Source organism: Cololabis saira, chromosome 10 (genome assembly GCF_033807715.1).
Source record: "Cololabis saira isolate AMF1-May2022 chromosome 10, fColSai1.1, whole genome shotgun sequence".
NCBI lineage: Eukaryota > Metazoa > Chordata > Actinopteri > Beloniformes > Belonidae > Cololabis > Cololabis saira.
This window is the reverse complement of record NC_084596.1, coordinates 33,879,617-33,901,863: the sequence shown is the minus strand read 5'-3', so window position 1 is coordinate 33,901,863 and position 22,247 is coordinate 33,879,617. Positions and strand designations below refer to the sequence as shown.

The 22,247-nt window shown below is 41.1% G+C and overlaps 2 protein-coding genes and 1 long non-coding RNA gene across 5 annotated transcripts in view; 2 read left to right on the top strand and 1 right to left on the bottom strand.

Annotated features, from left to right (window-relative positions):
- The first annotated feature begins 3,854 nt into the window (after nucleotides 1–3,854).
- On the top strand, nucleotides 3,855–5,567 carry LOC133452034 (inhibin beta C chain). The gene is made up of 2 exons (XM_061731220.1): nucleotides 3,855–4,233; nucleotides 4,531–5,567. Exons 1-2 carry the CDS (start codon nucleotides 3,906–3,908, stop codon nucleotides 5,310–5,312), a joined length of 1,110 nt encoding a protein of 369 aa, XP_061587204.1. The 5' UTR covers nucleotides 3,855–3,905; the 3' UTR covers nucleotides 5,313–5,567.
- Nucleotides 5,568–6,334: 767 nt separating this feature from the next.
- On the bottom strand, nucleotides 6,335–9,647 carry LOC133452033 (uncharacterized). 2 transcript variants are annotated; one of them, XR_009783226.1, is made up of 3 exons: nucleotides 9,204–9,647; nucleotides 8,560–8,903; nucleotides 6,335–8,159 (listed from the first exon to the last, which is right to left on the bottom strand). It is a non-coding gene; the product is annotated as an uncharacterized LOC133452033 (long non-coding RNA). The 2 variants fall into 2 exon arrangements; XR_009783227.1 differs by having other exon boundaries at nucleotides 8,560–8,894.
- Nucleotides 9,648–14,826: 5,179 nt separating this feature from the next.
- Nucleotides 14,827–22,247, top strand: part of crtc1a (CREB regulated transcription coactivator 1a) — a 28,158-nt gene continuing 20,737 nt past the window's right edge. For both annotated transcript variants that reach the window (XM_061732663.1, XM_061732662.1), the window contains exons 1-5: nucleotides 14,827–15,105; nucleotides 17,102–17,212; nucleotides 18,074–18,201; nucleotides 19,542–19,601; nucleotides 20,125–20,219. In XM_061732663.1, the coding sequence (XP_061588647.1) occupies nucleotides 14,980–15,105; nucleotides 17,102–17,212; nucleotides 18,074–18,201; nucleotides 19,542–19,601; nucleotides 20,125–20,219 (520 nt within the window). In that variant the 5' untranslated portion in view covers nucleotides 14,827–14,979. The remainder of the gene's footprint in view (nucleotides 15,106–17,101; nucleotides 17,213–18,073; nucleotides 18,202–19,541; nucleotides 19,602–20,124; nucleotides 20,220–22,247) is intronic.

Here is a 22,247-nt window from a genome sequence, read left to right as displayed (position 1 = left end):
AAATAAGTAGAAAAATCTGCCAGTGGGACAAGATTTATCTTCTCATTACAAGCAGAAAAATCTAGATTTTACTACTTATTTTAAGTGAAAATCTACTTGAAACAGGTGAAAATTGTTGTTTTTTCAGTGACGAGTCTTGTTTTAAGTGTATGAGATTTTTTTACTAAAATGAGACATTTTAACTAGAAATAAGACAAATATTCTTGTTAAGATTTTGAGTTTTTGCAGTGATCCATTTTACTTATCCTGTGAAGAACAGAGTCATATTGATAAGTTCAGAAAACTGTTTTTTATTGTTGTGTTTTGATGTATTTGATGTAAGCCCTGTGGATATTTAAAGCTTACAGAAGGCTGCATTTAACTGCTGCTATGTCATTCCTGCAGTATGTGGTCAGTGCTATTATTTGTAATATATTATATTATTTGTAATCAGCACAAATTATCTGTCCCCATATGATAATATCCACCATCCCCCCTGATTTTTTTTTTTACAACTCGAGTACTGGAGATATGTACAGTACAGACCAAAAGTTTGGACACGCCTTCTCATTCAAACAAATGGGGAAGTGTATATATATATATATATACATATATATATATATATATATATATATATATATATATATATATATATATATATATATATATACTCACAAGCCAATCCTGAAGCATTATAGGATGATCGAACCTGCTCTTTGTACCCAGAAATGTCTCTCTTAAAATGACAAAACTTGTCTTGTCTGTGGGTTTTTCCTCTCCACATCTCAATAATAACAATAACAATAGATGAATAGAAAAGAATCTCACACTTAAAACAACAGTGTGCAGTTTTCCTGAGTCATGTTACACCTTTCACACACTGCACTTCTAATGTAGACTCACCTGACGAAGCACGTGTTCTTCTCTTCTCACCTCAGTGAGTCACTGCTCAGAAATTCACACAATCCAGCGTAGTTTGAGGAAGATACGGCTCTGTGATACTTAGACTCTCATTTTTTACCCCTGCGATGTATTTTTGGCATCCAAATCATCATAAGAAGACATCTTATCACAGTTGACATGGCAACAGCGGTTATTTTGAGCCCTGATGGGTCCAGGGTGAGCCTGGGATCAGCTTCTCAGAGGGACTGGGGGAGCAGCAGGGTCTATGACGGGGTAACTGGGGTATTACTGGACGAACCACTAATGCAGGGGTTTTCATTGGGATTTTGGCAAGACATATGCTAGCACCATGGCAACCACTTTCCCATGGATGTCTGTGGTTCTAGTTTGAAAATACAAGCCCTCTGCAAGAGTGTGGCTGCAGACACAGAATGTCCAAGATTCCTGCTTATTAAAGATGAAGAGGTCACTCAGACAACAACAAAAAGCTTTTATGGAACGAAACTGGAAACACAGCTCAACATAGACTCCTTTTGCAAGATGCCCCCTGGTACCCCAAGTGCCGGAATGATGAAATATTCTAACTTAAAGGAAGCGTGATGTAACACGGTGGAAACACATCTCTCTCCTCCGGCTTCATTTGCAGCTTTTTTAAATCTTTTTTCCCAGCAGGTCTGTTATTCTGTGATGACGTGAGGAAGACTAAAGCTTTGCTGGATGTAAAGATCCTGACAATATTAACTAACACCAACGATCCACAGACGGAAAGATCATCCACATGAGTCTCACTTGGATATTCTATCAACTTTTTCTCGCTGCTTTTCCACTGTGTATGTGTGTGTTTTCTATGGGGTCAAATGCTAGAACCGGTTGATGAAGAGGCTAAAAAACTCTTTTTATAATTTTGTTCAAGGAAATGAACTGACTCCTGATTGAACTAACTTTTCTAGTAATGTTATTGGTAGTAATCATATTACTTTCATCTACTACTACTACTACTACTACTACTGTCATTTAGCAGACGCTTTTATCCAAAGCGGCTTATATCTGAGAGAACAACAGAAGAACAACACCAGCAAGAAATCACATAGGACACATATCTATTTTTAAATAGAGCTCTATATCACATCAGTTGTATCACCTGGCTGTCAAAAGAAAAGAAAGTATAACTGATAAAGCTATAGTTTGACATATGTGCAAAGGAATCTATTTGGGGCATTTTCATTGCGTTCATGATAAGGGTTTCCTTATCTTCCAACGGTTGCCTGAAATTCCCTCAGGTGGCGAGACTAGGGCCAATGACAGCGGTAGAAAGGATGTGGAGACCAGCTTGTAACACAACGGCACATTGACCCTATTTACTGCAGGACAGCGGAGTTTCACATCAGGGCCGATAACTTCTCGGCAGTGTTTAGTTGACACGTCCGTTTGGCTCCAGGTAGGCTCTTATCTGCAACTGATATCGCAGGAATGTTCCTTCCTCCAACACAGGCGACAGACGTGGCTGAAGTCACATATGCTCCAGCTTTATTCTGATCATCACAACAGTGGGATTGGTTTTTATCTCTCACGGCGTTATGATCGTACTGAAATGCTGAGGCGGCTGTTCCAAACATTTTCATCATGAAGTAATAGAGACTACTCCTTCCACACCATCTTCGCCTGTTTATGTATCTCTATGTTTTTGTTTGTAACTTTGATGAGTTTTGTCTTTGAGCTGAGGGTCAAGAGACTCTTTATTTGTTTTCAGTTGCTATAACCTTAAATTTCGCTCATTATTCAAATAGCTCACAGACTTGAAGTTGCTCTTTAAATTTGAGGACTTTGCCAGGTCCCTGTGATGCATCATCTATCTTGTCCTTTGGCCATGCTAGACAGGACTGCAATGCCAAACACAGATCATCATGTGTAGCATCCGGAGAAGATGATGTTATTGTACGTTCAGGGGTGCAGATCTGATGTCAGGATTGGGGGGGACACCAACGTGATTTTAATTTTTAATTTTTTGCCAATATGCAACTCATACCATGCCATAAATTGGTAAAGGCTCGCCAAAAAATACTGCACAGGGAATCATTTATTGTGCTTACCTTTCTTGTTTATTTGTCTAAACAGCCAACAGTGTGTGTCACTGCTTACTTAACCGTTATATTCGTAAATCATAATTTTAAGGGTTTTGGGCATGTAGTGTCTACTCATCTCAAATTCTTCTCACAATCTTCCTTTTATTCTATGGGACTACTTTATGCACGATCAATTGATATACGGATGAAATATGGAGCCCTAAATAAGTACAAGTACGGGCAGGTACGAATGTAAACAGAACGTTGACAAAGTCATTGTCGAGCCCGTCAAAAATTTTAAAAATATTAATTCAGACTAAAAAAAACCAAAAAAAAATGTATGGAGTAGCAATACTTTCATTCTGTACACCTCAAAACGCACCGTGGATGTGTTCTTTTTTTAGAAATATATTTTTAATAAATATTCTACATATTCAACCTTTAAGTCTGAAAATACATTTGTTCAATTTTGAATAATTTAGGGTATTTTTATTGGGGGGGACAATTCATGTTTTTCAGAAATTGGGGGGGGCATGTCCCCCCCGTCCCCCCCGGGATCTGCACCCATGTGTACGTTGGACCCTCATCTCCACCCTGGGTCAATTTTTTGGCCCAATCAGCAGTGATGTCACCAGCTCGCAGTATTTTCCACCATCGTCCTGTAATCATTTTATTTCTTACTCATCTCCATTGTTTCTCACGATGTAAAGATAAAAATCATCAAATGCTCACAGATGACGTCTCACCTTTCCATTTTATACGTTCCTCTTATCAACACACGACAAAATACTTCAAAATGTTGCCTCATAATTACATGTGATATAAGCTGAGCACCTCAGGGGTGTGGCGACGCAGGAGCTATATAAATTAAAGCATGTCAAGAATTTTGTTCACAGCGTACACGTAGCCTATTCACTGAGCCGCTGCAGTCATAAACCAAACCTCCCCGGCAGGTTCACCATGCTCAGATCACACACACCCCTTGGCCTCATCCCCTGCACGCTGCTGCTGCTGCTCGTCTCCACCTCAGCTGAGAACCGGCTCGGCACGGCCCCTGAAGGCACACCTGACAACCACAGGATCCTGTTCCTGGAAGCAGTGAAGAAGGGGATCCTCAGCTCCCTGAACATGGACGGAGAGCCCGGGCCGACCCAGAGAGCCTCTCAGAAGAGGCTGGATCAGATGTATCAGCTCTACAGGGAACAAACCAGCGCCATGGGACAGAACTCCAGCCAGCCGCCCCAGGAAACTCAGCAGTCTATGGCCACTGTGCTGTTTCCGTCCACAGGTGAGGCGACGATGTTTACCAAGAACTTCAACAGTTAAAATCTCAATCTTTACCCGAGAAACAAAAATGACCAAAAAAACAAATACATTCCTACAAGCTTTTGGAAATCATGGCCATAACAGACACGCCTACAACGCTATGTTAAACTTTGAACATGCTTTTTTTCAATGTCATCAGCCAAGACCTGTAGTAGAGTTTGATAAATTATTTTTAGTAACTCTACATTTATTTGGCGTTTCTAGTCTTAGTTGATCCGTCCATCCAACTCTTATTTACTGTCTGTGTGTTCTTTTTCAGTTCTGCCACTAAAAGTACGTGGGAAGAGCGGTGACCGAGACGTGCGGTGGTACAGAGCAGTTTTCCACAGAGAAACAAAGACCCAGACTGGACCGACTCCAGCACAAGCACAGCTCAAGATTTCCAGCAGCGTTCTGGATCAACTCGGTTCAGTTAAATCCGAAGCGAGCCCAAAAATTCAGATTAAAATCAACGGCATGAAGCCAACAATCTCTACCGGTTGGACGTACGCGGATTCAGCCCACCCCAACATTTCAAGAAGAAGCCAGGATGTGATACTGGATATCAGCCCTGAGGTGAACAGATGGGTGAGAGCTGATAACCAGTCGCTGTTTGTGGATGTTGGGTTTGTTCTAAACAGGAAAAGTGCTCTAAAAGTAAATCTAAGCAATAGTCTAGAAGTGGCCGTGGTCCAGTCTTACCCTGCACGGACGAGGCTGCGTCGCTCCAACAAGGAAGACGGCTGCGACGACCAAGGATGGTGCTGCCGAAAGTCAGTGACTGTGTCTTTCAAAGAAATCGGGTGGGACGACTGGGTTTTGGCCCCGTCTGAATACACAATGCATTTTTGTGACGGCACATGCCCCCACAACTACAAGCCGGCGAGCATGCACACGCAGATCAAGTCTCGGCTGCACCAGATGACCAAAGGCGGGACCCCTGACCCCTGCTGCGTGCCGGCGGCCTACGAGTCCATGGTGCTGCTGCACTACGACAGCAGGGGAGCGCTGAAACTCACGGCTTTCAACGACCTCATCGTCACTAAATGTCACTGTGCCTGAGCAGCAATGCAAGCTTCAACTCTGAACAATGCTAGATGCTCACTTGACTCGATTAAGACTTCTATTTACTTTTAGTTTATTTTTAACGTGAAAAAGATTTAGAAATCTATTCAACAATACTATTTATTTATCTATTTATTGTCCTATTTACGTGTTTTTTTGTGTCATTGTTGTTCTGTGTTTCAGCTTGTAGTAAAGTTTACCATCACTGTTTTGTTTTTACATGATTTTATACGATGCTTTTTGCTTGATTTTTTTCCACACAATTCCACAGTTCAGCACAAAAATAAATGTACTGATCAACTGATACTGAACTGCTGCTCTTGATTGTGTCACCGTGTAAATTTAATAGTAAATAGTTAGAATAAAAGGGCATTTTTCCAATAACTGATTAACAGAAATACAATAAACCTCTTTCAAGGTCGAGGTGTGGCCTTGAAATGGAAATCTGCATGCAATGATATGATACATCCTGTTGGCCTTGAAGCTGTGATCAGCGTCGCCTTGAGCGGCACTTACAGAGACTAACTGGCAGCGTGTCCAGAATCCACGTCGCCCTTCACCTGCAGACAGTTGGGATAGGCAGCAGCAGCAGACACCCGTGACCTTGAGTGGGAGGCAGCAGGTATAGATAATGGACTGGTTGATTACATCTCTGCATTCCTCATGGAGTTTTTGTATTTTTTTGTGTCTTTAAAGATGCACTGCCTTGCTGCTCCAAGTAAAGCTGCATCCTGTGATAAACTGATGACCTGTTCAGGATGTTAACTGTCTCTGCCCAGGTGATGGGCTCCTGCAGACCCAAGAGACCCTAAATCAGACCGTAGGGGTATGGAAACTGGATGGATGGATGGATGGATGGATGGATGGATGGATGGATGGATGGATGGATGGATGGATGGAAGGATGGACGGACGGACGGATGGACAGAAGGATGGAGTGTCAAAACAGAACCATTTCTTTTGTTTGAAAAAGTGTGAACTTACTTACAAAAAGGAAAACATTGTAAGCGTTGTTTTCTTTTTAGTCCTGGTGAAATCATTTATTTGTAAGAAATGTTCTTGTATGGCTGAAAACACTTGAAAAAAATCACAAATTGAAAGAAAGTTGGGGAAAAATGTCAAAGCTCAAGGAAAAAAACAAAGTAAGCAGCATAAAGACACCTGCTGCTGTGAGTAAACAGAAACAAGTAGCAAACCTTTTTAGATTGCAGTTTAATGACACCACCAACTCTTTGTACTTCATAGTTTTTATCTTTGAATGGATAAAGTTAACTGAAACATGGATGTAGTGTTCTCCAGTTAATAAAGTGATCGTATGAAAGGCTGAACTGAGGGACCTTGGGTTAGTGCAATAAACAAATCAGAAACAAACAGAGGTGGAAGTAACTGTATTTATTGTTGCTCAAGTTAAACTTAAGAAACAATAAATAAGTTAAGCTCCACTCAGCGGTTTATCTGTTTTTCCACTCTGTTTTGAGGATGACTGGAACAAACAAAAGATGTTTATGGAGGAGATAGAGACTCTTCAACCTGTCGTTCTAAAATGATCAACGTAAGATAAGTTTCTATCCATCTCTTTGTAAATCTATATTTACAACATAAACTTTTAACCTTTACTTTTGAATTCTCTCATAGTTTGTGAAGAAAAGTCAGAAAGACGAGTCCCCCTTAAAGCAGGGGCCTCTGGAGCTTCAGCAGTCGTCGTCTTAGAGCTCAACTTAATCAGTCCAAACTCAAGAAACACAGCCTGGGTGGATGCCCTCTCTAAAAAAAGTGACATTACAAACTGCTTTTTTTCTACATAGTTTGGTTTTGTTGGTTTACAACTTCAGTTGCTGCATGTCACACAACTCCAGGGTGGGTTGGAGCTGCAGGCCGCCGGGCCGGAGAGCAACAACACTTTATCAAATGTTAGACGACTCGGATTGTAAATTCAACTCTCGGCATCCATTTCAAAGTAACACGGCGAAATCCTTGTAACCCGCTGTTACATCAGTAAAGGTCGCCTACGGGAAGCTGCAACATGATGAAAATAATATTGACAGTAATATTTGATCACAAAAATGGATCTCTAAACTGTAGACAGAGGATGAACACATGACTCCTGGTCTGGACAGTAGAGGCATATGTTCATCTACACAGGAGACTAGTGACTAAATTATCTGTTTTCATATCCTCAGGTTGGTAAAAAAAAGTCCTTTTTATTTGCAAATTCATTTTAAATATATCTGTTAAACGATATTTAAAAAGCACAGTGTCTCTTGTGTACAAATACTTCAGAACACTAAACGTGTGCAACTTGAGGCACTGAGCACCGTTTTCTGCTGGAGAGGTCAAGATGAACGTGACTCAGCAGCCCTTTCAGATTGATCAAAAGGACAATTTTCTATCTAATCAGCAAATCAATCCCCTTGGCCTGCCAATAAAGAAGGATATGTCTAATACCTGCAGCAAAGGTGCTCGAAGAAAAGACATCCTCTTATCATACCATAAACTTAGATATTCAACACACGAGCAATGACTTTTGCCTAATTTCATAACTTTACCGGTGACATTTGTAATAATGAAATGCTTCAATAGAAAAAACTGAATAGACACTAAGAGCTGCAGGTGCAGCGGCATGACGGGACTTCCTAGTTGAACACATCCAGACAGCAAAGCCAAGGATGCGGCTCAGTTTTCCCAGTGAAGTGATGAAAACATGTCCTATGAATCTGGGACAATGTACACGTCCTCATCCTGCGGGTCCGGGGGGCTGGGCTTAAACGCAGTACAGTTGTTGTATATGGGGTCATCTGTTGTATCGCTCTGCATGTACCAATCCTCCTCAGGTTGAACGGATGACCTTTTGAAAACAGTGAACACAGCAGACGATGCTCTGGTGAGGAAACGCCACTTTGCACAAAAACATGACATATCATTTGTAAATTGTACAGATTTCATTTTCTGTTCCTTTGGTCTTCTTTTGTGATAAAACTCCAGGAATGAGCCTCAGCTGGCATAAAGAAATAAACTTTAAATTATATTGGGAAAAAACAGAGTGGATCTTTTTCAATCAATTAAAAAAAATCCCCTGGAAGTATTAAAGTGGGACTATGCAAATGGGGAAATTCCTGTCACAGACAAAGTTTCTTAATCTGTTTCCGTTTTGATCGCAGTTTACACAGAAGCACTTTCATTAGTGGCAAGAGAAACAATTTCCCACATTCTGTTAAAATGTTAAAGACGAAGATACTTGAGCTTACTTTCTTGGGTGTGCAGCAGATGTTTTGGCAGCAGCAGCTTGGGCCGTCAGGTTCTCATAGACGGGTGTCTGCACCGCTGACGTGTGATCGGGCTCTAGGGTCACACTGGTATAGTGATGGCTTCCAGCTTGTGGACTCACGGTACATTCCTCCTTTCCCTGGCTTTCTCTCCGTGCAAAATTCACCAAACGCCTGATTTTAGGGTAGTACTTATAAGTGATCAGACCAGCTATGATCACAAGGAGCAGGAAGAAAAACGTGAGCCCCAGCGCCAGACCTACAGAGGAACCGCCTGCAGCATTTCCTCCGTCTTCAGTGCTGTTACCAGACATGATCTGCAGATACTAAAGAAATTAAACCAGGATTAGCATGATAAAAGCTTATTTGCTGTAACACACTTGGCAAGATCTTTACCTTGTGTAAATGAACAGATGTTAGTTGTGTATTGCGTTATTAAGTTGTTTACATCCTTATCTATGAACGTGCCACACAAATTACATGATTAAACTGCCATAAACATATTTGTGATATGCTTTTATGGTTCGAGCCCTCAAAAAAACCTTTCCTTCCAAGACATGAACATGAAAGATGGAGATCTTTTCTTGGCCAAGTTGAATAAAACTCAGTTAAAACTGTGATCTTACCAGTCAAGGCTGCAGCGTCGAGGGTGACCTTTTCAGTAGAGGTCCGTGTAGCAAGTGAGTGCATGTCACTTTTTTTTTTTTTTCTTTTTTAAAACCTCGCACTTGCGACAGCAAAGTTCCCTTTTATTGAAATCATGGAACTAGTCAAAATAGCAGAAACTTTGAGATTTCCTGTAAAAGCTCTTGCTGAAAGAAGATACTTGCTGACAGCCGGTATATTTTTGTCATACTAAACAATCTGACTCAACGGTCAAAAAAAGCTTTGCAGAACATTTAAAAGAGCAACTGCAATAAACTTTTAGTTTTTTGCCCCTCAGCTGCTCGGGGTTTCTCTTAGCAGTTATAATACACAACACATAACAAATCCAGCACTGCTGCTGTAGTCTGCACTTCTCCAGAGGCCAGGTGGCCTCATGGAAACCGCTGCAGACACAGCTGCCCAGACTTCCCCCCTCAGCTCCCAGCTGCCACTGTTTTGAGAGGTGATGGTGACTGGCAGAGTCGAGCTGGCTCACTCTGCACTGCAACAATCACCTGAACCGCAGCCCTGCAGCTCCCCCTACAGCCGCCCTGCCACACTCACCAACATCCACCCACACACCAGCGGGGGTCAACTCTCGCACTCCAGGGCCGCTGTCCTGCATGTTTAATCTATGAGAGGAGAAACATATACTGTAAATTGACTGTCGAGATCAAATAACTGCTTCAGTTCTTTGTGGAGAGATTTAAGCATCTTAACTTGCATCTGACCTTTAGTTAGTCATCTTTTTTTTTTACCAGTATTTATGTTGGCTACTGCGTGATATAAACACACTCTTTGTGAGATATTTATCAGAGACTTATTTGGCATTCTGCCTTTCTAACATACTTTTGGGACTTTTATGTGGAAGAGTTTTTTTTGTTTTGTTTTTTGGGGAATGGGAATACAAAACAATTGCCAAGGACATTATGGTATAGCCTTTTAAGATTTAATGACACATTCGTCCGAATCCGACGAATGTGTCATTAACGGACCTGTGCAGACGTTGATGACGAGCTGATGTTGATCAATTGATTTGAATCAGGTGTCTTGATGCAGGGGACCAAACACGCAGGACAGTGTCCCTCGAGTTGGCCAACCCTGAATCTATCTATATATGTGTGTATGTACATGTTCCAGTTTTTATTTATTCTAAATTGTATATATTGATATTTTCTTTCTCTCTTGTTAATTTAACTTTATTTAATAAAAGGGAGTTGCACGAGGTAAGATTCCTGTGTACATTGTACATTTGGCAAATAAAGAGATTCTGATTCTGATCGTGACTGTGATGGGAAAAAGTGTTTCCTATACTTGATGAAAACAAAACATTTGAGAACCTCAAAATATAGTCTTGGTCGACCACAGTGGCAGACTGGTACTCTGCCCAAACAAAGACTAGCAGTAGGAACACCAATGTTTTGTCAACTAGAATGAATCATCCTCTACGCTTCAAAATCAGTATGTTCCTCTGTTTCATTGTCATTCTGCATCGATACGCTTGATGTATGTTCTGACCCTTTTTCATGCAACTGTTTAATTAAATCTACCAATACCTGGATCATCTCTCAAGTCTTATTCTTGGTAACTTAGATATTCAGTTATTCACCTAGTTGGAAAGAATGTGTTAAAGAGCATTTAATTGGGTTTTCCACAACAGTGACCCTTCAGGACAGTTCACCAGTCCATCCCACAGCTACACAGAGACAAACAACAATGTATACTCCTTCTCACGCTTACTGGCATTTCACCATTTCATACTTGTCTATGGATTGTGGGAGGAAGCCCGGGCAAAAAAAAAAAAAAAAAAGCCACGCAAGCGCAGGAAGGACATGCGAACGCCACACGGAAAGACTCCTGCTGGGACTCAAAGGAGGAACTTTCTTGCTGTGAGGCAAGGAGGGTTAACCACCTATCTGCCATGCTGCGACACGCAAACAAACGAACAAAACAACCCACGAAGCCTTTGACCTGGAACTATGACCCAGAAGGGACTGAAGTAAACTCACTGAGGGCCTCTGGCTCTGCCTCCCCCCTGCAGTCAGACCTCACACGCAATACTCAGTATCGTGGAACAAATAGCACTTTTGTTCAGGCAGATGCAGCACAGGCTTTCTGAGCACCTTCTGTTTGTACTCAGGGTCAAACTTGAGGATGCGTTATTATTCCACGCCTCTAAAAGACGCATGATCACTGAATGAATGAATGAAAAACTAAAATCTGTTGTTATACCTTCTATTAAATCAAACTATTATTGTTATTATTATGTATGTATTTCTTTTCTTTTTTACAGAAACACATTTCTGATGCAACATCTTGCAAAGTTCATTTTATATGTAGTTATGTAATAATTCTATGTAATTCTAAGTCTCATTCATTATTAGTGGACACAAGATCAGCATCAGCGTTTGTTTCTGGAGTAAAAGTTCTACGTTTGGGCTAAAACCATACGTGCAAACAAAGACATTTGTATACAAATGATGTAAAGATACCACTTTCGTACCAATATGAGATTGGTACGAATGTCACAGGCAAAAACAAGGAGCATTCTGCAAAAGATGCTCAACGCTCATGGTTTTTTAGAGCATTTATGCAGTAAATATGTGGCAATTCTGTCAACTTCTGCAGACAAAATAATATTTAGCTTCAGGGTGTAAAATCCCTTCCAAGTTTAACTGAATAACTGAAGAAGTATTGAAACTGTCCCTTCCTGCTGTAGGCCGGTGACACGTTGCTGCTTCCTGTGTGGTGTTTGTTTCTACAGCTTGCTTGTGTAGATAAGCCCTGATATCAGATGACAGTCTGCTGAGATAAAGGTTTTCCTCATTTTACAGGCCTTTGAAAATTACCTTAGTTATATATCTCTCCCCCCTTGATCGCTCTGCGATCGTTAATAACATGATCATCTTGCAAACTCACTTCTCTATCCACCACCCCGACATTTGCTTGTTTTACTATGTTACCATGGTACTTTAGCAACTGAAAACTGACACTTCACAGACACACTGGCCCTAACAAAGACCAGAGACCTAATGGGCATCTGCTGCTTGTAATTACATAGATGAAGTTTCTGGGTCATTTGGGCTGCAGCATTTTGACATTTTATGTAGCACCTGCAGACATAGCTTTTGTCTAGGACCTATTTATCACCTCGTTGTCATTCGTATGTATCTCAGACACAGAAATGGAAAAAAATAAAGCACCTCTCATGTGAGCTGGAGCTGATAAATGTTGTGCGACAACATATATACTGACATTGTAATGTTTCTGCCTTACTTGAAAATGATGGAGAAAATGTATCAGAACACAGGAATAAATAATAAAAAATACAATCAAAATTCATTACAACAAAAGAAATATATTAATTATGGATAATGAAATCCAGTCTAAATTAGATCAAGACACAAAGTAAACGATATACAGTACAGACCAAAAGTTTGGACACACCTTCTCATTCAAACAAATGGGGAAGTGCGTCCAAACTTTTGGTCTGCACTGTATATGAGACGATGTGGCACATTTACAGCTCTGCCTGTCAAATGGGGCTAATTCTGGATTATCCGTCAAAAATAAGCGCTATTAGGTTGAGTAAATATGTTCATTTGTTAGTGTTCTGGTTTTGAAATGTAAATAAAGCATGTGTACTTAAAGATGATTAAAAGTTGTTTTAAGATTGTAAATGTGTGTCATGTGGACTGGACTCAACTTACATCAGTAGTGGACTTAATTCAGGGTTATCTTTAATGACTTGGACTTGACTTGGACTTGACTTGGACTTGACTTGGACGTGAGCACCGTGGACTCGAGCCTGGATTGAGATTCAGTTTGTTGATGAGACGACAACCCCGACAGGAGGCTTTCATCCACTAACCTGAGGTTCTTCCAGCTGACTGCAACTTGTGATCCCAGAGCCAACTTGGTTTATGGTCTAATATACAATTAGAGCTGTTTTTCAGTTTTACTTTAATATGGCTGTATGTTTAATTAACAATTTATTGCATAGCTTTGTTTTGTGTTGTGAGTGACATTTCCTTGCATCGGTCACTCAGTCACTTTTCTTCTCCTAATTTTATTCTTAGGGTTTTGCCCACATCACCATGTAAGTTCATGGTTCCACTTGCCTGATCAAAGCAGAAAAAAACAATAATAATACTGTTTTTGTCCCTTTTGTCACAAGCTGCAAAGACTGATTACTCAAGTGTGTTGACAAATTATTTGATCACTCTTTAAAATAGTGTGGCCCAACCCTGCAGAAGGCCTAGAAACAACTATTCCCCTTACATCTGTGATGCTGTTTGAGTGCTTGTAGCTGACTTTGGAGGATCCTTTTTATTTCTGTGGGGCCACAGGCTGGATCCGATTTTCTGAGCAGGTGAACACAGAAGGGAATGAACCCCCCGTACTGCTATTTGAGGAGTTTGTTTTTTTGTTCTTTTTAAATACAAATTAATCAATCAATTAATCAAACTTTATTTATAAAGCACTTTCCATACATATATGGAGCACAAAGTGCTTTAAATGTTTAAAAACTGTACAATTGAGTCAAAACACATACACAAATCCAGAGGTGGGTAGTAACGAGTTACATTTACTCTGTTACATTTACTTGAGTAAGTTTTGGGAAATGTTGTACTTTTAGGAGTAGTTTTGAATCACTATACTTTTTACTTTTACTTGAGTATATTTGTGAAGAAGAAACTGTTACTCTTACTCCGCTACATTAGGCTACGTGGAGCTGTTACTTTTCTTTTATCCCTTTTATCCGCGTACGCGTCAATCTCATGACATCACTGAGTGATTCTTTGGGAAAAATGTTTGTTTTTGCATGTTTTGTCACATTTACACAGACTCAAACACACACAGAGTTGTTATGAGTTCATGGGCTTGTTCTAGTTCTGCCTGGTTAAAAAAGAAAAGTACAAAGGCTTGAAATTTTGTGCTACTTGTGCTTAATTTATTTTTTTATTCTGTTATTATTTCATTTATTTTATTATTTATTAAAGTACTTGAATTTACTTTAAGATTATTTTAATTTAAGCTATTTTTATTGAATTATTTTATTGATTTAATTTGCCTGAAGATGAATATTTTGTACTGTTTTTGTCTGTTTGAATGGTTGTGTTAAAAAAATAAATCAGACGTTACTCAACAGTTACTCAGTACTTGAGTACTTTTTTACTTTTACTCAAGTAATTATTTGGATGACTACTTTTTACTTCTACTTGAGTCATATTATTCTGAAGTAACAGTACTTTTACTTGAGTACAATTTCTGACTACTCTACCCACCTCTGCACAAATCCCACTCCCCCTAATACAAACACATCATAATAATTAAAATGTAGAGTTAAAAAAATAATAAAAAACAGAAAACGGTTCACTTTCTCTACAACATTGTCCAGGCTGGTCTGGTACTGTTTGCTGTATTCATCCTTGAGCTTTTATGAGTTTTATTTTGACACTATATCATATTGCCATCAGCAGCCCTGTGGTCCAGCAGGGTCTGGTCCTCTGCTGCTGCTGCGTCTCCAGCCACTCTCCGGTGTCGGTGTTGGTTTAAACACCAGCTTTGACGTGATAACCCGCAGCGAGAGCGGAGACGGACAGGAACCATGGATGTATTTTATTAACGTCAGGAACCGGCTCGGTATTTGTTCCCCGCGTCGCGGTTGAACTTGGAACCGGAAGCTGCGCGTCGATCCTCGGTCCAACTTGACGGTGACCGGCGGAGGAAAAAGCGGAGCGAGCAGAGCCAAACATGGCGACTCCGGGCAACCCGCGGAAATTCAGCGAGAAGATCGCCCTGCACACCCAGAAACAGGCCGAGGAGACGGCGGCCTTCGAGGAGGTGATGAAGGAGCTGAGCATCAGCCGCGCGGCCAGGGTGAGTAAAGCCTCAATTATGGGTCCGCGTTAAATCGACGCAGAGGTACGCGGCCACGCGCACCGTACGTCGTATAGCTCTGCGTCGGTGTAACGCGGGACCATAAATCAGCCTTATGGGCGCCGCTCCCCGCGCTGCGTCCGCATGATGCGCGGAGGGAGCCGGGGATGATCAACAATAACAAACGACGGTGGCTGCAGCCTCGGGACCCCCCCATCATCCCCAACCCCCCACAGTCCTGCAGCCCAAACCACGGCTGCAGGGACCCTCGCCTTCAAAAACTTATTGCATTATCTTTTTTTTTTCTTTAAAATGTGTCCCACGCAAGTGGGAAGAGAAGGGGCGTGCGTGCATGCCCGCCTGACAGCGCGCCCGCGGTGATGGGCGGACTGTCAGAGGCAGCCAGGCACAATTAATGATCTCCCTCAACACTAAATCAACATATTTCTCGTCGTATCTCATGATCAGTGCGCGGCGGAGTGGAGGATGTGACATGAGTTGTGACAGGTGCTCGGGCCTGTCTCACATCTGCGGGAAACATGAAGGCCACCAGATTATGAGGAATTTAAGCCATAAAGCACAGCAGGCCTGCAAAACAAATCCTAGGGAGGGACGGCCAGGGCGTCCAGCGGGGGAGAGGTGATGGGGAGGCTGCTGCCTCCTCAAATAACGCACCTATGGAGGATCCATCCATCCTCCTTTTCTGTTTACCATCCACTGATTAATACAGTGGTCCTCAACCCTTTTTTCAGTGATGTACCCCCTGTGAAATATTTTTTCAGCCAAGTACCCCCTAACCAGCGCAAAGTACTTTTGGTTGTAAAAAAAAAAAGACCTAAAACAGAGCACTGTGCCATCAGTAACTGATTTATTAAACATAAAAACATTGCTGCTATGCTTCAACCACGACTCCATCGTTGGTCCGAGTGATTGACAGGTGAAGCCAGGTGGCATTTGACAGGTTAGGTGGAACCATCCTGGTGTGGGGGATAGTCTGGGGTTTTAGGATAATAAGTTGAATAGCCTACTCCTGAAGATAAAATTCATTTTATGAATTTAGACTTATATTTTTCTCAATTATTTATGAAATATTTATTTTTAACTGATTTTTGCAGGCATGCTACTTTTTAAATATATGTATATTTTAAAATCTCACGTACCCCCTGGAGTGTCTTCACGTATCCCCAGGGGTACGCGTACCCCCATTTGAGAACCACTGGATTAATACACTTTAAAGCAATTTGAAGTATATTCGAATTACGCTCTTCATGTAATCTATATATCTCAGTATAGAAATAAAAAAAATAAACATAAAACATGTTTACACGTCTTGATGCTGATGCAACTAATGCAAATCATATTATTATTAATACAAATATAGAGTTACTGCATTAACTGATGAATTTGCCGTATATGAATCTTTTTTTTATGCATGAATGGACAGGTTGGTTGCCCTGTCTCAAAATGTAAGTTTAGACCCATGGACACCCCATCAAGGGTTCCTAGTGGGAAGCGTCTATCCTCACCTTCACTTTTCTTTTACACCAACTTTTATAGTTTATTTTTCTGTGTCCCACATTTTTGTTTCTACAAAGATCAGCCTGTTGATAGTTTGGCGATTTTACAGTATGTGATCAAAGAAATACAGTTTGAGGTTCAAGACTTTACTTAGTTAGATTTTCTGTCGTGTCAACACTGAACAGCGGCGTTGTATGATTACATTTAAATCGTTAGTTCTCTGAGGGAAAACATCAGACTCTGCATGTGAAGTTTCACTGGTGCAACAGTCTGTAGTCATTTAATCAGACTTAAACTCCATCTGATCTTGTGTTAACGGGACAGGTTGTGAGGATCTTTGACAACGATCTTATAACCGAAACAACCATTTATCTCATTCATTTCTGAACTTGCTCTGATTGAGAGACCCACATATTTGTGTCTTTTGTGGAGTTCTCATGACTGCTTCTCAGCTTACCCAAAGTTGTCCTGCTTGCAGTTGCAGAAGACCCGATACCTGCAGCTGGGCCCGAACCGTGGCCAGTACTATGGAGGCTCTTTGCCAAACGTTAATCAGGTTGGAAAAAGCAGTGCTGATGTGCCTTTTCAGGTGAGGAACTACACCTTCACGCCAGGAGTTTGACATGTTTTTGCTCCTTATCAGCGTCTCAAAGACATACAAGAAAAATAAAAACACTGTTTCTTTTTACCTTGAAAATAAATGTAGAGGATTCAGAGATGGTCCGCACGTATAGCAAAATGGATATATTAGATCTAGAATTGTCATTGAGTTATTGTGGCAGTTTTGGGGAGTTATTGACACATTTTAATACTACTCTGTGTTTGTGTTTAGAAGAGAAACCAGCAGCTCCGTGGTTCATGCTTCTTCCCAAATAACACTGGGAACAGATACACAAACGTATAGACACTTATACTCCAAGACATACTATTTCTTATCCCGTGACAACCGTCCACACCCTCTTCCTCGTCAGTACAAAGAATTATTTTACAGAAAGTGACTATGAATGACCAGGCGAACCATTTGTGAGTGGGGGGGAAGTGTTTTTTTGTCAATCTTGCCACTAAAAACATTAGAATATAAGGCTATGGCAGGCAAATCTGAAAAACAACTGCTAAGCCTTTTATTGTTTGAAAATGTGGTGTTATTGAATTTGTGTATTTTTTGTTGTCGTTTTGTCCTGAAGCACATTAACTTTAGTCATTGTTTGAACTCCAGTGCATGTACAGAGGAATGTTTTATTCTATGTAAGCCAGTCTCTGTGTAACCTTGGCTGAAATAGTCCTTTTTAACACTTTGAGAAAACTTCCTCTCCTCCGTGAGATCCTGTAGTGCCGATGGTGCAGAGTGATAAAGCCGCCACTCATGAAACAGGGACTTGGAAAGGCAGCGATGATGAACAATGTTGTCAAGACTTCAACAACGCATTTGTTTCTTGTCATGATTTGTCAGAATTCAGGACTGGACACAAACAGATCGACACGACACCACGGATTAGTGGAACGAGTCTATCGGGACAGGAACCGCATCTCATCAGCCAATCAAAAACCTCTGTCTGTCGACAAACATGGACGCCAGATATCCTTTGCAACGGGCTCAAGCGTACGAAGAAGGCCGTTGACTTGACCCTCTGTATGAGTGCACGTCAGGTTTTCTGTCTCTTTGCTTTACTGTGAGTCTTGTGATGGATTAGTGCCTACCAGAGGTGGGTAAAGTAGCCAAAAATTTTACTCAAGTAAAAGTACTGTTACTTCAGAATAATATGACTCGAGTAGAAGTAAAAAGTAGTCATCCAAAAAATTACTTGAGTAAAAGTAAAAAGGTACTTGGTGAAAAAACTACTCAAGTACTGAGTAACTGTTGAATAACGTCTGATTTATTTTTTTAACACAACCATTCAAACAGACAAAAGTACAAATAATCATCTTCAGGCAAATTAAATCAATAAAATAATGAATTAAATTAAAATTAATAAAAAATAAAAAATAGCTTCAATTAAAATAATCTTAAAGTAAATTCAAGTACTTTAATAAATAATAAAATAAATAAAATAATAGCAGAATAAAAAAATTAATTAAGCACAAGTAGCACAAAATTTCAAGCCTTTGTAGTTTTCTTTTTTAACCAGGCAGAACTAGAACAAGCCCATGAACTCATAGAAACTGTGTGTGTTTGAGTCTGTGTAAATGTGACAAAACATTCAAAAACAAACATTTTTCCCAAATAATCACTCAGTGATGTCATGAGATTGACGCGTACGCGGATAAAAGGGATAAAAGAAAAGTAACAAGCTCAATGTAGCCTAATGTAGCGTAGTAAGAGTAACAGTTTCTTCTTCACAAATCTACTCAAGTAAAAGTAAAAAGTATAGTGATTCAAAACTACTCCTAAAAGTACAAAATTTCCCAAAACTTACTCAAGTAGGTTACTACCCACCTCTGGTGCCTACCCTACCGTGAGTGGGGCAGATATCAGCCTTGCAAGAACCTGAACAGGATAAACCGTGCAAAGATGACTGATGGATAGAAGCTCCAGAAAATGTGAGAGTAGTGTAGTTTGTGGCTACGATGGAAGACTTAGATCAAGTCTATGAACCACATGAGGAAATGTAATGAGGCTGGTGGGCAGGATCACCAGGATCACCAGGTATTCATCACCTGTGTGATGGTGTTCCTGTGGAATCGCTGAGAACAATTGCACTTTTTTTAAATTCTGTAAATATTTGAAGTCATACTAAAAAATGAATAAGCGTTGTGTCTAGTGAGCAAGCGAGGACAGCAGATCTAACACTGATAAAAATCATCGCTTGAATAACACTGGTTAGTGGTTTTTTTTTATTGAGTCCTCTCGAATTGCAGAGTGATTTTAGTCTCTTGTGTAAATTCCTCAAAATGGATTTTCTTAACCCGTGATCTCACATTGACAGCTGCCCATATGGCTCGGTTTATCTGTCGCCACCACCCGATACGAGCTGGCGAAGGTAAGATTGCTGGTGAGACTGTTTATGCATGACTGCTCATGTTTACTCTGTTTATCATGACCTTAATACATCTAAGCTGCTTTTCTAAGTATTCTGACTCTGTGTATACGCGAGCCATTCTGCCTTTCACTCCAGTGTTGCCTTCCCCGGGGAAGGAGCATTGTCAGATTAACGGTCAATGCATTTTTATGTAGTAATATCACATTCAGAGTGGGGAACGGGTTACAGGACATCCCAACTAGTTATGAAAAATTGATGGTTATGGTTCATAAATTAAAAGACTTGCATCATAAGCCGTCACTAAAATGGGATAGCATTCACTTTATTGGTCACGGGCTAAAAATAAAGATGCTTTTAGCTCATGACTCTCAATAATAAGTCAGATATGTATGATGTCAGTATTGTGGAAAATGAAGGCAGTTCATTTGTGGCTTCAAACATGTTATTTCCTTTGCTTTTCAACCAGCATTGCTTGATTCTTGGATTTGACTGTATATTGAGTTGTGTTATTTGTGTTCAAAAGGACCAACTCTGACTCGGCACTGCATCAGAGCACACTAACTCCTGCCCAGCAAGCTGCTTTCACCGGAGGGTCTCAGGAGCTCCAGCCAAAACGAGGTACACAAATGAGTTTCAAGCTTCTAAAGCAGCACAAAGGAGCCTTTTTAGCACTTTAGCTCAGCGGGTCCCCCTTTAGGCACGGAGGTCAGGTCACTTAGGACGCTCTCAGTTTCTCTTCTCTCACGACTGTCTGGAGGCGCTCACTCACCTCTGCCGTGATGTTCACCGTGACACGGTGAGCTGGTGTCATTGTTGGTGATGTGTGATGTTGTGAAGTAATACACGGTCGAGATGGGAGTCCACATTTACTTCGGCCGAATTTTGATGATAGCAGAGAAGAGAAAAGTAAGTAACAAACAAGTATTCATTCAAATAAAACTCAAACAGATTTTGAAACATTAAAATAAAGTCCTTTGTGCTGCTTTAGTTTAGTTTTTTCTACATAAAGTGTTAAACAGTGTTGTTTGGTGAGTTGAAGTAATTACAAAGATTAAATCAAGAGCTTATATAAAAGAAAGTTTTGCTGTAAATTAGTTAGTTTCTTTCTTCCTCATGTATTTCTTTTCCCCATGATCCACAGGTGGTGGCAGGGTTTAGGCTTTTTTTCTTTTTGGTATTTTGTTGCTTTCTCTTGACGGGTCAGCCAAGTGCCCTCCAGTATGTGGTGAAGGGCCTTGGCTGCGTCCTTGAAGGCAGAGAAGGAAAAATTATTTCTGAGAGGATGGGGTGCATTCAAGTAGCTCAAGAATTTCCTGCTAAAGCCAAGCTAAGCTGATTATTATTATTATCCATCCATCCATCCATTTTCATCCGCTTATCCGGGACCAGGTTCCGGGGGCAGCAGTCTCAGCCCAGACATCCTTCACCCCAGACACTTCCTCCAGCTCTTCCAGGGGGAGTCCCAGGAGCCCAGAGACATAGACCCCGTCCACACGTAGCCGGGTATCTGCGGATATCTGCTAAACCGGAGATATTTTCCTCCGTTTTGACCTGTCATCCACACGAAAACGCAAATAAACGAAGGTTTAAAAAAACTCCGGGCAAAGTGAAGATTTTTGAAAACTCCGTTTATGTAGATGCGTGTGGACACACATAACCGGAGATTTGCGTTTTCGAACGTCACATTATGCGCCAAAACAACAACAAATCTGCTCTGACGTGCGACTTTTGTTTACTATAGAAATACAGATGATCCAGCATCTGTTCTCCAAGCCATTTATTAAATAAATGGTCTCTGCTCTTGACCGGCCGCTTACTGCGTTACACCGACACAGAGGGCTCCGCGGAGCCGCGGAGGCTGAACCTCCGCGGAGCCCCGCCGAGCCCCCCGGAGCCCCGGAGCGGCGGAGCGGCGGAGCCCGCGGAGCTTCCCCGGGAGCCGCAGATTATCTACAGGTTAGAATGCTTATGAATGTGTTCGAAAACGCAGATCTTCGGTTACGTGTGGATGCAAATTTTTTTATAAACGGAGGGGGGAAATATTCGTTTTTAAAAATACCCGGCTACGTGTGGACGGGGTCATAGTGTCTCCAGCGTGTCCTGGGTCTTCCCAGTGTTCCGTCTCCTCCCGGTGGGAAATGCCGGGAACACCTCTCTAGGGAGCCATCCAGACTATTATCATTATTATTATTATTATTATTAGGCCCCGAGCACTTACAGTGCGAAGGCCCTATTGTATCTGTAGGAATTGTTTTCCTCGTTTTTATTTTTGTTTTTCTTCCGACGAAATGAGGGCCTTTTTTCCCCCCTAAACGTGCCCCAAAAGTCACCAAATTTTGCACCCAAGCCAGGCCTGGCGAAAAATTTGATATTTCATGGTTTGCATTAATGGGCGTGGCCTAACGGCCCAACAGCGCCCCCTAGAAAACTTCGTGCCTCAAACCCCACAATACGGTTTGACGTAGATGCACGAAAATCGGTACAGACCTGTATCATGTCGCAACTTAAAGAAAAGTCTCTTGGCGCCATGGCCGAAACCAAACAGGAAGTCGGCCATTTTGAATTAATTGTGTAATTTTGGTGCAATTTATGCCATTTCTTAGGCCGTTAATGCGGCCCGAAATGTAGAGTGCACCCAGTTCTGTT

Bases quoted from the DNA above. Each gene is read 5' to 3' on its own strand.
- LOC133452034 (XM_061731220.1), top strand. From the start codon at position 3,906: ATGCTCAGATCACACACACCCCTTGGCCTCATCCCCTGCACGCTGCTG. The intron at 4,234-4,530 runs GTGAGGCGACGA...GTTCTTTTTCAG, and splicing joins TGTGCTGTTTCCGTCCACAG to TTCTGCCACTAAAAGTACGT.